Source organism: Heteronotia binoei, chromosome 15 (assembly GCF_032191835.1).
Source record: "Heteronotia binoei isolate CCM8104 ecotype False Entrance Well chromosome 15, APGP_CSIRO_Hbin_v1, whole genome shotgun sequence".
Lineage (NCBI taxonomy): Eukaryota > Metazoa > Chordata > Lepidosauria > Squamata > Gekkonidae > Heteronotia > Heteronotia binoei.
This window is the reverse complement of record NC_083237.1, coordinates 35,606,871-35,619,690: the sequence shown is the minus strand read 5'-3', so window position 1 is coordinate 35,619,690 and position 12,820 is coordinate 35,606,871. Positions and strand designations below refer to the sequence as shown.

At 47.6% G+C, this 12,820-nt stretch overlaps 1 protein-coding gene across 1 annotated transcript in view; it reads right to left on the bottom strand.

Annotated features, from left to right (window-relative positions):
* Positions 1–4,521: 4,521 nt before the first annotated feature.
* Positions 4,522–12,820, bottom strand: part of LOC132584533 (deleted in malignant brain tumors 1 protein-like) — a 103,249-nt gene continuing 94,950 nt past the window's right edge. Inside the window, exon 13 of the mRNA XM_060256437.1 lies at positions 4,522–5,784. Coding sequence (XP_060112420.1) covers positions 5,633–5,784 — 152 coding nt within the window. The 3' untranslated portion in view covers positions 4,522–5,632. The remainder of the gene's footprint in view (positions 5,785–12,820) is intronic.

Sequence of the window (12,820 nt, the reverse complement as noted above, 5' to 3'; positions counted from 1 at the left end):
AACCTCTGCCCCCACCTGGAGACTGGCAACCTAGTTCAGATATTTATACCCCACCTTTCTCCCCGCTGGGTCTCAAAGCAGCTTACAATGTTATCTTCTGTTCATCCATTTTATCTTCACAAAAAACCTGTAAGGGAGGTTAGGTGACTGTTCCAAGGTCACCTGGCTTTCATCGCGGTATCATGATTCAAACCTGGGTTTCCCAGATCTTGCTCTGACACTCTCACCACATTGTCTCTCAAAGGAGCCCATCAAACTTCTTTTTAAGAGAAGGTCTGATAATCCAGTATGAAGTGAGTGTGCAGTTCACTCGGGGTCAGACTCCTCCTGGTCACCTTCTGGTTCCCTTTCAGTCCCTCCCCTTCATCTAAGACAGATCCGGAGGAACCCAGCTACATGCCTAGACTTTTTCTGCTTGTTTTTTTTTTTTTTTTTTTTTTTGCTTTTTCTTTAGGAAGGAGCACAATTTACTGAAATAGAGATTCGAGAGCAACATTGTGGAACCAAGGCCACCCCACCTCATGGAGCAGATATGAAGCACCATAGCCTGTGGTGGATAACAACTTCACAAGGCACTCTGCTGGAGCAGGGGAGGCCCATTGTGGGTTTCTGGTTTGTGCCATCTGGGAGTTTCTGTGGTGGGCTGCCCACAACAGGTCAGGGTTGAGCAATAGGACAAAGCCCCCCAGTGCTTGGAGGCCCGTTGGCAAGAGTCCTCAAGACTTTCCTCCTTAGGCTTCCCAAACCCCCGCCCTGGCGGGGGGACCCCCGAATTAGCCGCCTCCTCCCCCGCTCTCCAAAAATCCAGAAATGGGGGGGGGGGAACGGTGCCCATTTTGGTGCCACTCTCTCAAACACAGACACTCTTTCCCCGCCTGCCTCCCTTGCAGGCTTCAGGCTCCTCCCTTCCTCCGAGTCACAAAGACCTGCCCACCGCCGGCCTGCTATCCGCTCCAGTCCGGCCTCCCTTCATGAGGTACACGCTGGGACTCGTAGTCCTTACGTCCTCTCCAGCTGCCGGGTGGCGTCTCCTCGGGGACTACATTTCCTGGCATGTCCCGCGCAGCTCCTTCCGCAGCTGGGCAGCTGTGTGTGGCGGCCAAATGGCAGTGCGGGGCCAGCAGAGGCAATGCTGATGAGGGGAGCCAGGCCGTAGCCGGAGAGCGGAGGCGAGGCAAGGCAGCCACCGGATTGTTCGGGCTGTCACGTAGCTGGGGCGGCGGGCACGGCAGCGCCACCCGCAACATCTGCTCCCTCGACAACCTCAAGTGAGTCTCCCGGGCGGGGGAGGTGGGAGGAAGGGGGCTCTAACATGGGTTCAGGATGGGGGCACATGGCCTTGATCTTGGCTTCACCCCTAATGTCTCCTCGCCCCACCCCCAAAGTCTCCCGGCTCCACCCCCAAAGTCCCCAGGTATTTCTTGAATTGGACTTGGCAACCCTATTCCTCCTTCAGGTTGGGGAAACCCACTGGCAGCAGACACGACACCATGGGAGGACTCTGTCTCTTTGGAGCGAGTAAATGATGCCTGCAAGTGGCCTCAAGCAGAGCAGGTGACTTGGCTAAACCCAGGCTTTGATGGAGAACCTTAGCAAGTCCATGGAAACCAGAGACAAAGGCGACTACAGCAAGGTGAAAGCTGCCATCCTGTGTGAAGGTTCAGCTAGTGTGGATAAGTAGTACCAACATTAAAGGTAGTTTCGCTACCAGGCAGCCAAGAGCCCTGTGAGGTCTGTGGCTAATTACAGGAACTCTGTTATCACTGGTTGGAGCTGGAGAACTGAACCAAGGAGATGATGATGATGATGATGATGATGATGATGATGATGATGATGATGATGATGATGATGATGATGATGATGATATTGGATTTATATCCTGGCCTTCACCCTTAATCTGAGAGCCTTAGAGTGGCTTACATCTCCTTTACCTTCCTTCCCCACAACAGACACCCTGTGAGGTGGGAGGGACTGAGAGAGCTCTCATAGAAGCTGCCCTTTCAAGAACAGCTCTGTGAGAGCTATGGCTGACCCAAGGCCATTCTCGCAGGAGCACATCCTGGAGCTGCTGATCCTGGATCAGTTCTTTACAATCTTGCCCAAGGAAATCCAGAGCCAAGTTCAGGGGTGTAGCCTAGAAACCTGTGTCTAGCGGGTGGCCATGACTGAGGGATTTCTGCTGAGGCAGAATAAGATGTCTCCTCCCAGGATAGCCGCACTGGTCCAGTCTGGACATACTGGGAGGAGCCAGCTTATTCTGACTCGGCATGTGTGAAGCTTGAGTTTTAAATGGATTGCACAGAGTAATACCCCATTTGGAATATCCGAAGAAGCTCCACAGTGAAATGGCTGGTTCCAGCCTGCAGCCCCATTATAGGAACTATTGGAATTATTGGGCTTCTTGTCAACTTCCGCTGGCATACGAAGAGGAGCGTCTATCCCCATTTTGAACTTTATAAACTGAATTACGCAGTGAATTTCATGTTTCAGAGCACGTCATTTATTTACACTTAAAACAGTTTTCTTGGCAAGCTGGGTCTGTTTCAAAGTGCAGCAGTGCACGTTGTGAATGTTTGAAAATATTATATTTATTGTATCCTTATCATGGTTATATAAATTATGTATTTTCACTAATTGTTGTCAAAATGCCACTAATTTTAGCCATAGTATTTTTTTTCTTTTTTTGGTTCCTGTTACGGTTCAAACCTCCAGCCCAGGCAGTTCTGTAGGGTTTTCAGTCATCAGAACAATAAGAATGCCAATTCTCAGGGTAAAACTAAATTCTGTAGTCTTCTTTCCCCTATCTTTTCCAAACACATGAAAAAGGTACTTGACTTTTCCCAGGGACCTCTGCTCTTCTTGCACACTCAAGGGGCAGCTATCGGGTAAATATGTTGACAGTTCCCCCCCACCCCACCCCCCACACACATATGCCTCCTTTAATCCCTCAAATGTGATTCAGTATTATTGCTGAGTCTCCAATATAGGTTTGTGCCTCCAGAGACTTACCTCTTCCCCTCCTTTTTTTGACAAGGAACATATCTTGGGAGACTACATGGAGGTTTCCAGAAAGGGAGCCAGTATGATTCACTGGCCAGAGAGCAAGGCTTAACTCTAGGAAACCCAGATTCAAATCACACCCCTGCCTAGGGCAAGTCGCTAGATTGACAGTGCAGTCCTAAGCCGGTAAACCCATCTGAGATCATTGATTTGGGATGACTGTTGTCTTGTTTAAGACTGCACTGTTAGTAATTCAGCTGCAAAACCTGTATTCAGATCCCCACTCATCTAGGAAGTTCATTTCACAGCCACTCATTCTCAACCTCCAGTCTCCTTCCTGTGCAGTGAGCATAACCAGGGGCAGTGCTGCCCATTAAACCAGGTAGGCGGCCACTTAGGGTGCCACCTGGCCACAGGGACAGGCAGTGGGTACCCCTCCCTGTGTGCACCCCACTGCCACTGTGCTCACCTTGCCGCCACCTGCTGCTCTGCTGCCCTGCTCTGCCTCGCCTCCTACCAGGAGTGCTGTGGGTGGGCAGGCAGCAGTGGCAGTAGGGAAGAGCCTGAGTGGGGGTGGTACAGTGGTGGGTGTGCTTGGAGGCTGCCCTCCCTTGCTGTGGAAGGCTTCCACAGCAAGGGAAGGCAGGCTTCGAGTGCCTCCAAGTGCACTCACCACACTGCTGGAGCCTTCCCGGGTCTGTACTTCTGCTGGAAAATCTAAAAGGGATAATTTGGCTCCTTCCTCTGCGTACCCTCTCTTTCTTACTGTTTTAACAGCGAGGGGGAAAGATAGAAGTAGTCTTTTAAACACAGATCTTTCCAAATTTATTCCAAAACATATACTAGAAAGCAAAAGAAACTGTGGGAGTAGGGTTTCCCCCGGTTTTGGGGCTCACAACCCACCAGCACAGAGCTGGCTGTTGGGGGATCCCCACTTCCAAAGAGCTCCATTGTACCCGATGTGCCCCGTGTGATTACAGCACTTCCAGGTGACATCATCACACCAGGGACACTCTAGCAATTTGGGTAAAAACTCAGAGTTTTTACCCAGATTGCTAGAACGTCCCCATGTGTTGTACCCAGTGCAATGATGTCACTTCTGGGTGACATCATTGCACCACATGCACTTTGCATGCATGAGGAACTTCCCCCACCAGGAGCCAGGTAAAACCTGGTAACCCTATGTGGGAGTCTTCATTTTCATGCAGATTATTCAGACTAAATTTATTCATTTTCATGCAGATTATTCAGACATTTATCTTAATTTTATATACAAACTTTTAGGAGGCTGGTCTAAACTTGGAGGGACGGAGTATTGGCTGTACACTGTGTAACTTATTGGTAGTGTGTATGCAGGAAAAGAAAAATTAGGATGGCATTTGGTTCCTGCTAATATCAGCAGCTGTACCACTGTCCCCTGGATTAATTCTTCTTGCTTCTGGATTTGCTCTGAAAGTACATGTATGAAGAACCACTTTCTTGGGTGGGATTAGTTGAATCATTAAACATCATCAAGCTGGGTTAGTCAAATAGATTTTAATAATCATGGTTCATAAGCAGAAGTCCTACAGGAACCAGTAAGATAGTGAGTATTTCAGATGTGCCCTGCTGTTTCCCTTGTTGATATATCCCAGGTGTCTCCAACCCTGTTGATCTTGTGGCCACATTTGAAATTCTGAGAGCAAGAAGTAGGTACCACAGCAAAATGGCTGACAGGCAGTAGGTGGCATCTTCCACAAAACGGCTGCCATGGGGACTATGTCCAATCCCAAATGCTGTGAGCTTCCCACAGAACATTAGAAGGTTCAAACCCAAGCATGAAGACAGCTGTTGCTGAATGGGTGCTCTCTGAAGATGTAAATGTGGTGCTTCCTGGGCTTTTCTGAAGCACCTCCTACTCTTTGAGGAGCAGGGCCAGCCCTAGACTGTCTGGCACCCTAGGCAAGGCTAACCTGGTGCCCCCCCCCCCGCACTGATAATGTCACTGAGTTACTTGGGGCACCGCCCAATTCATTACCCCCAGAAGGCAAGTGCCCTACGCAACCTCCTAGTTTGCCTAGTGGCAAGGCTGGCTCTGATGAGGTGGTGGAAGGCCAGAATGGGCTCTGCTTTGATGAGGGGATGCTTTGGGAAAGGAGCCAAGTTGGAATCAAGGAACACATCAATGGATGCCCTGGTATTCATGGCATTACAGTGAGGGTCACAGATTATGAACACAGGTTCTGGGTGCTGGATCTTGGGGATTGGGATTGATGCCATCTTTTCCCCATTAAAGCCGTACTGTCAGCCCACTTATCTATGAAGCTGAGAGGGTGTAGTGCAATCACTGTTTCTCAGTCTGACCTGGCAGAATTCTTGTGAAGATAAGCAGGGGGAAGAATTCTGTGAGACCTATAGAAGAATGGCCACATAAAAATTGATAAATTGGGCATTTTCAGAGTCTTCTGTCCCCACCGAATGGTTCTCATTTATTTTGTGTTCTTTTGTGGGACATCTGCATATTCGCAGCATAAGAGCCGTCAACATGAATATGGCTTCCTGCTGAGAGTGAGTGTAGAGGGACTTATCACCTTGTAGATGCTTGTTTTTCACCTGTGTATGAGTCCCTTCCCTTGTGCCTGCTCCCAGCATCTCAGTTATTGGGGTCTGTGGAAGACGTAGAGGTGGCTTTCACCAGGCAGATGGTGTCAGAGTCCATCTCGTGAATAGCTCCTTCCTGAACATATGTGTCTGGAGTGCCATTTACCAAGTCAGACTGAAAAGTGGTGTCTTTTGTAAATGCATCTGCAAGAAAAAGAGAGAATTTTGAGCTCAAAACTCCAATCTCAGGATAAACTCAGCTCCTTGCGTACCCTTCCATAGGCCCTTGTTTCTCCTGGTCCTTTACACCCCATAGCCATTTCCTTTAAGGATTATGCAAGTGAATATATTCCTAGTGTAATGAATGCTTCAAACTGTAGGCTGTTTTTTAAAATGTGTTTATTAGCCATATATGAGCAAACTGGTCATTTACTGGATCTGGCTAGAGTTGGATGGGTTGCTGGTGCCACAGACTTGCCAGACATGCATTGTTAGAGCTGACTGTATGCTCAGTTGCATCTGTTCTCTTTTACAGACAGCTTTTCTTTACACAGGGGGTTTTTTTGTAGCAGGAACTCCTTTGCATATGAGGCCACACTAGGGTTGCCAAGTTCAATTCAAGAAATATCTGGGGACTTTGGGGGTGGAGCCAGGAGACTTTGGGGGTGGAGCCAGGACACACTGGGGGCAGAGCCAGGAGCAAGGGAGTTCTGACCATCACATTTAAAGGGACAGCACACCTTTTAAAATGCCTTCCTTCCATAGGAAATAATGAAGGATAGGGGCACCTTCTTTTGGAGCTCATAGAATTGGACCCCCTGGTCCAATCGTTTTGAAACTTGGGGGGAGGGGTATTTTGGGCACTAGATGCTATACTGAAAATTTGGTGCCTCTACCTCAAAAAACAGCCCCCCCAAAGCCCCCAATACCTCCAGATCAATTCCCCATTATACCCTATGAGAATCGATCTCCACATAGGGAATAATGAAGTGCCCAGCAGACATTTCCCTCCTCCTGCCCCCTCCCCCCTCCGTTTCTGGCGACTCTGAAGCAAGGGATTGGCATTTCTACTCACAAGTTGCTGCCAAGTTCTTCAAAGTAACACAGACATGCCATCCTAAGATGAAGGCTTTCCAATTGGTGACTGAAGCCTCTGGAGGTGGAAAGTCACATGCTGGCTGTGGGGGCGGGGCTTCCCCCCACCGGCCAGCTGACTGGGGGCATGAAGGAGCCTTGGAAAGCGGAAGAACCCCCACTGGGACCTGGGGATTGACAAGCTTAGGCCACACACCCCAGATGTAGTCAATCCTCCTGGAGCTTACAGTAGGCCCTGTAAGCTCTTGGAGGATTGGCTATATCAGGGGTGTGTGGCCTAATATGCAAAGGAGTTCCTGCTGCAAAAAAAGCACTGATTAGTTTTGGGGGCCCCAACCCACTGGCACAGAGTGGGCCACCAGGGGGGATCACCATCCCCAAAGAACTCCGGCGCATGTGGCATGATGACATCACCTGGAAGTGATGTCATCACACCAGGTATATTATGTACGGATGCTCTAGCAATTTGGTTATGGTTTCATGCAGGGACAGGCACGGTGGCATCACTTATGGATGATGTCATTGTGCCACATGTGCTGTATGCACACAAAAAAAGTCTCCCACCGGTAGCCAGTGGGGACTTGGCAACCCCAGTCTTTGCCCACTCCACAGCCTTCTGACCTTTTCACCAAGGATGAGTTTGGGGACTATAACTTTGCAGAGCATGGCTACAATCCTTGCTTTGCTCCCCTGCCAAGCTTGTCAGTCATGAGCCTCTGGATTCCCAGGAAATGGGGCCAAAATTGGTTGTGTATTTTCAGTCAGGCCTATTGCAGTCTATATTTTTGTCCCTTAAGGCTGGCTGCAACCACATACTGAGCATTTCACAATTTTGCTGACTCCATTTGCTCTGCCCTTAAATTTTCTTAAAGCCGCCCTGAGCCCATTAGGGGAGGGTGGGATATAAATTTGATAAAATAAAATAAAAAATAAGATAAAAATTCTACAGTTCAGTTAATATTATGGTTATAATGCTGACCATTAAAATACTTTTGTCTTTAGAAACATGATCATTGATAATGACCACTACTAATGACTACAGTATCTCAGACTGACAGCATTTGTTCGCAAAAGGACCATGACAGATTGTGTGGTGCACTCCAAAGGCTAAAATCCTTCGGCTACTGCTGAAGCTAGAGCACCTTGTTGCGTATCCTTCCCAGAAGCCACTGAAAAGCTCCCCCATCCAAGAAGTGGAAAGGAGAATTCACAGTGGTTCCATCACATACATTAGAATGGTTCTTTTACATCTGTGCTGATGTAGCACATTTGTGGGATGAATCATCACATTTCATTTCAATTTATTGTGTAAGGGGGCATTCTGTGAACCTTAGTGGCCAGTTTAAGGTTGAACAACGTTGGATACTTGCTTTGTGAGTCATTTTTGTTGTACTCCATTAAGCTTTAAAAACAAACAAACAAAGAAACAAAAAAACCAGAATGGATGGATTTATCATCATCCAAATGAAATATTTTAACAGAAAGGGGGGAAATGTTCTGATCATATTTAAGTTCAAGAGGGACCATCCAGAGCTGGGAAGTTAGGGAAATAGAAAACATTTGCCTCAATAAAACTAGGTCCAGGTGGGCAGCCATGCTGGTCTGAAGCAGTAGAACAAAGTTGGAGTCCAGTAGTATCTTTAAGACCCACAAAGTTTTATTCTCTGAATAAAACTTTGTGGGTCTAAAAGGAGCTACTGGACTCCAACTTTGTTCTATTGTTACAATAAAGATTTTATTGTTATTACAACAAAATTTGTATGCCACTTTCTTGCTTTGTGAAGGCTGTCAAAGTGACTAACAGTTAAAATATTATACTATAATGTCTTTTGTAACAGACTATAGAGGAGGGGGGGTCACATAGTTCAGGCAGTGTGTCAAGCATGCAGTTTCAATGATGAGTCAAGTGGATACATTTATTGATAGACTGGTACGCTCTCAATACAGGTTCTTGAGAGTAATGCCAAAAATACATTGCTACATTACTTTTAAGCCATACTTCAAAGGATTCCCAAGGGTGGGGGCAAGCGGGGTGCTCTAACACATAAACTACCATAAATGTCTACATTCTCACAATGTTATCAGTATCTCGTCCTTGCTTTCCCCCAGATGTTTCACACTCCCAAAGAGGAATGCATGGGAAGGTGCCGATTGTCTCTTCTCAAGTCAGTTTCGTTTCTCTCTAGTCTACTTTCACAAGCAATAAAGCAAGAGGGGGAAGGGGAAAGAATAACAGAACCAATATACCTTGGTCCCCCGATATTTCACGGACCAGCTTTACGGGGGACCCTAAAACAATTAATTACCAGTGGAATTCTACCATGCTTGACATACTGCCCCCCCCCTTTGATCACCTTCGGGGTTTCTGAGGGAAAGCCCTATAAAATTTATTAATCAAATCAGGTGCTAAGACATTCTGTTCTGCTACCCATTCATTTTGGCTGGCCAGAAAATGCTTCCATTTAATCAAATAATACAACACTCCACATTTCAATTTTGCATCTAAGATCTCTTGCACTTCATGATGACTCTGATTCCCAATCTGGATAGGTTGTGGAGCTGGTGTCGAGGGTGCCAATGAGTACCACCCAGGTCTCTTCTTAAAAGACTTCAATGAAAGACAGGGTGTATTTTACTAAACATCTTGGGTAATTCCAGTTCCACAATCACTTTATTGATTACCCTCTTTATTTTGAATGGTCCCAAAAAATGGTAGGCCAGCTTCCTTGAAGGTTGATTCAATGGGAGATTTTTGGTTGACACAAACACAGAATCTCCAACTTTAAAATCCCACGCGGGGACATGTGATTTGTCATACTTTTTTTTCTTTTATGCTTCTTTGGCCATTTCCAGGTTCTCCTGGATCCCCTTCCAGTTTTTCTCCAACTTTCCCCACCATTGCTCAAATGTTGTGGGGTCTCTGATTTGCTCCCCCCTGGTAACGATGGGACGGGTTTGGCTTCATACCCATTCATGATTTGAAATGGGGAGGCTTTGGTTGAGCTATGAACACTGTTATTATAACCATACTCAGCAAATGGCAGTAATTTACCCAGTTAGACTGTTGGTGATTCACATAGCACTGTAAGTATTGCTCTAGAAGAGCGTTCACTCCTTCCATCTGCCCGTCGGTTTGTGGATGGTATGCCGAGCTCAGCCCTTGTTCTATACCCATTAGTTTGCAAAACTCCCGCCAGAAGTTGGCAACGAACTGTGGGCCCCTGTCACTAATTATCTTGTCTGGGAATGAGTGGATCTTCACAATGTGGTGGAAAAACAAGTAGGCTAATCTTTTGGTGGTTGGCAATTGCGCACACGGGATGAACTGCGCTTGCTTTGAAAAGGTGTCCATTAGTACCAAGATTATGGTTTTCCCTTGAGAAGCTGGCAGCTCTACTATAAAGTCCATGGACACTACAGACCAGGGTCGGGTGGCCGTTTCCAGGGGTTTCAATAATCCAGGAGGCTTCCCTCCCCTCCTTTTGGCCATCAGGGAAATGGGGCAAGAAGCCACAAACTCAGAAATATCCTTTTTCATAGAGGGCCACCAAAATTGCCTATTAACTAAGTGCAGCATCTTCACATACCCGAAATGCCCCGCCAGTGTGTTAGAATGGCAGAATTGCAGAACCTCTGAGCAAAGACTTTTGGGGACATAAAGTTTGCCATCTTTGTACCAGAAACCGTTCTCCCCTTTTTGCACCTCACCCGGCCGATCTTCTCCTTCGTTTTCTGTTTCAACGGCCAGTCGTCTCCCCCCCCCCCCCATTTCTCAACCTGGGAAGGTTGCTGCTTTGCTTTAGAGCGGGTAGTTACTACAGCAGCTACTTGGGAAGGGGGAATTAAAGAATCTACCACCGCTTCCTTTTGGCTGTTGTGCTGAGGAAGGCACAAAAGGGCATCCGCCAAGAAATTTTTCATCCCTGGGATATGCTTCAAAATGAAGTTGAATTTAGAGAAAAATCCTGCCCACCTAATTTGTTTTTCGGTGAGTTTGCGGCAACCGGTGAGCGCCTCCAAATTTTTGTGGTCTGTCCAAATTTCAAATGGCAGCTTGGCGCTTTCTAGCCAGGACCTCCAAGTTTTTAACGCATAGGTCACTGCAAAAGCCTCTTTATCCCACACCGACCAGTTTCTCTGCTCCTGGGAGAATTTCTTTGAAATATAGGTACACGGCTTCAGTCTCCCTTCCTCATCTCTCTGCATGAGGATGGCTCCGACAGCGACATCGGAAGCGTCACATTGCACAATGAAGGGTTTTAGCTCATAGGGGTGACTTAGGACTGCTTCACTAGTGAACAATCGTTTGAGCTTAGTGAACGCCTCCTGACATCTAGGTGTCCAACTTAATTTTGCCCCCAGTTTCTTAGCATCCGGACCTTTCCCCTTAGTCTTCAACAACTCAGTGAGGGGTAGCATAGTTTGAGCAAACCCCGGTATGAAGGTGCGGTAAAAATTTGCAAATCCAAGGAATGATTGGAGCTGTGTGCGTGTCCTCAGGTGAGCCCAATCTAATACCGCTTGGACCTTACTCGGGTCCGTGGCCAGTCCCTGCCCGGATACCCTGAAACCCAGGTAATCGAGTTTGGTTTTGTGAAACTCACACTTAGACAACTTGGCATACAGTTTACGTTTCAACAACGTGCTGAGGACCTCCCGTACCAACTTCACATGCAATTATAGATCTTGGGAATAGATAATTATGTCATTCAGGTACACCACCACCCCCTTAAACAAATAGTCTCTCAGCACTTTGTTTATAAAGTTCATAAAGACCCCTGGGGCCCCTTGCAACCCAAACGGCATCACTAGGTACTCAAACTGTCCCAAAGGTGTATTGAAAGCCGTTTTCCATTCATCCCCCTCCTTGATGTGCACTCTAAAGTACGTGTCCCTCAAGTCCAACTTGGTAAAAATCTTCCCCTCCAACACCGTACTGAGTAAGTCCTTGATGAGGGGTATCGGGTACGCGTTAGAGGTGGAAATCCCATTAATCCCACGAAAGTCAGTGCAAAGCCTCAGCGAGCCGTCCTTCTTTTTCCGGAAAAGGACAGGGGCAGCATGGGGGGCTGTGGCGGGTCGTATAAAACCCCTCTTTAAATTCTTATCTAAGAATTTCCTCAGTTCCATCTTTTCAGCCCACCCCATAGAATACAGTTTAGCTTTGGGTAAGGTTTGCCCTGGGATTAATTCAATGGCACAGTCAGTGTCCCTGTGGTGTCAAGTCTGCTGTATTTTGATCAACCTATTTTCTAACTCTGGTTCATAAGTGAGGAATTCTGGGTAGCTCACACTGAACACTGAATGCTGCTAGCTAACTCTCCTTCCCCCCTCCTAGCTATGCCTTTGTTATGTAGCCTGCTTTGAAATGCTGATATGTGAACAAGATAGTGGAACCTTCTCAGGCCAGGTGTCTGTGGGAGTGTGAAGCGCCAAGGCCTTGGCTTGGGAACAAGGGAGTAACATCTTAGTGCAAAAATATACTGCATAGAGTGCCCCGCCCGTAGGAATCCTTTGATCTATACCTTAAATGCTTGGTTAATGTCTATGTACCCCAGTCCTTCAATCTCTATCATGGTTTTCAGTTCTGCTTTCAATAAACTAGTAACTTTGTTTCAACCAAAGACTCGTAATTGAATCCAGCCGACTTGACATTTTGAAGGACTCCTATCTTGGAGTTCAACCTTTCTGGCAACTTGAAAAGGCGATGACTGACCAGACTCCAGACAACGGAGAACTCCCAACCAGAGCAGAGGGGGCCGAGACACCCTGGCACATCCATACGGCCAGAAGGACCGCGGCCTCTCCCCCCTAGTTTCAACTGGTGGTTACTCCCCGGCAATACCAACCAAGGACCTCCACCACGCTGATGGATCAGGCACCGATCCACCGGGAGGCGATCATGACCCGCCACACCAAGCGGGTTCAACTGGCCGAGGCCGCGGCTACCAACCCGGGCGAATCGGGCAAAGGAGTCGAGGCAACCGTGACCCAAGCCCCCGGCAGCGGAGGCGAGAGTGCGGAGTGTGGGGCGGAGGACAGAGGGCCGAAACCCAAGGACCCGCACGACGAGGACTATGAGATGTTTCAGTCGATGGTCTGCCGTGAGGTAGATGGAGCGGTAAAGGACCTCAAAGACCAGATG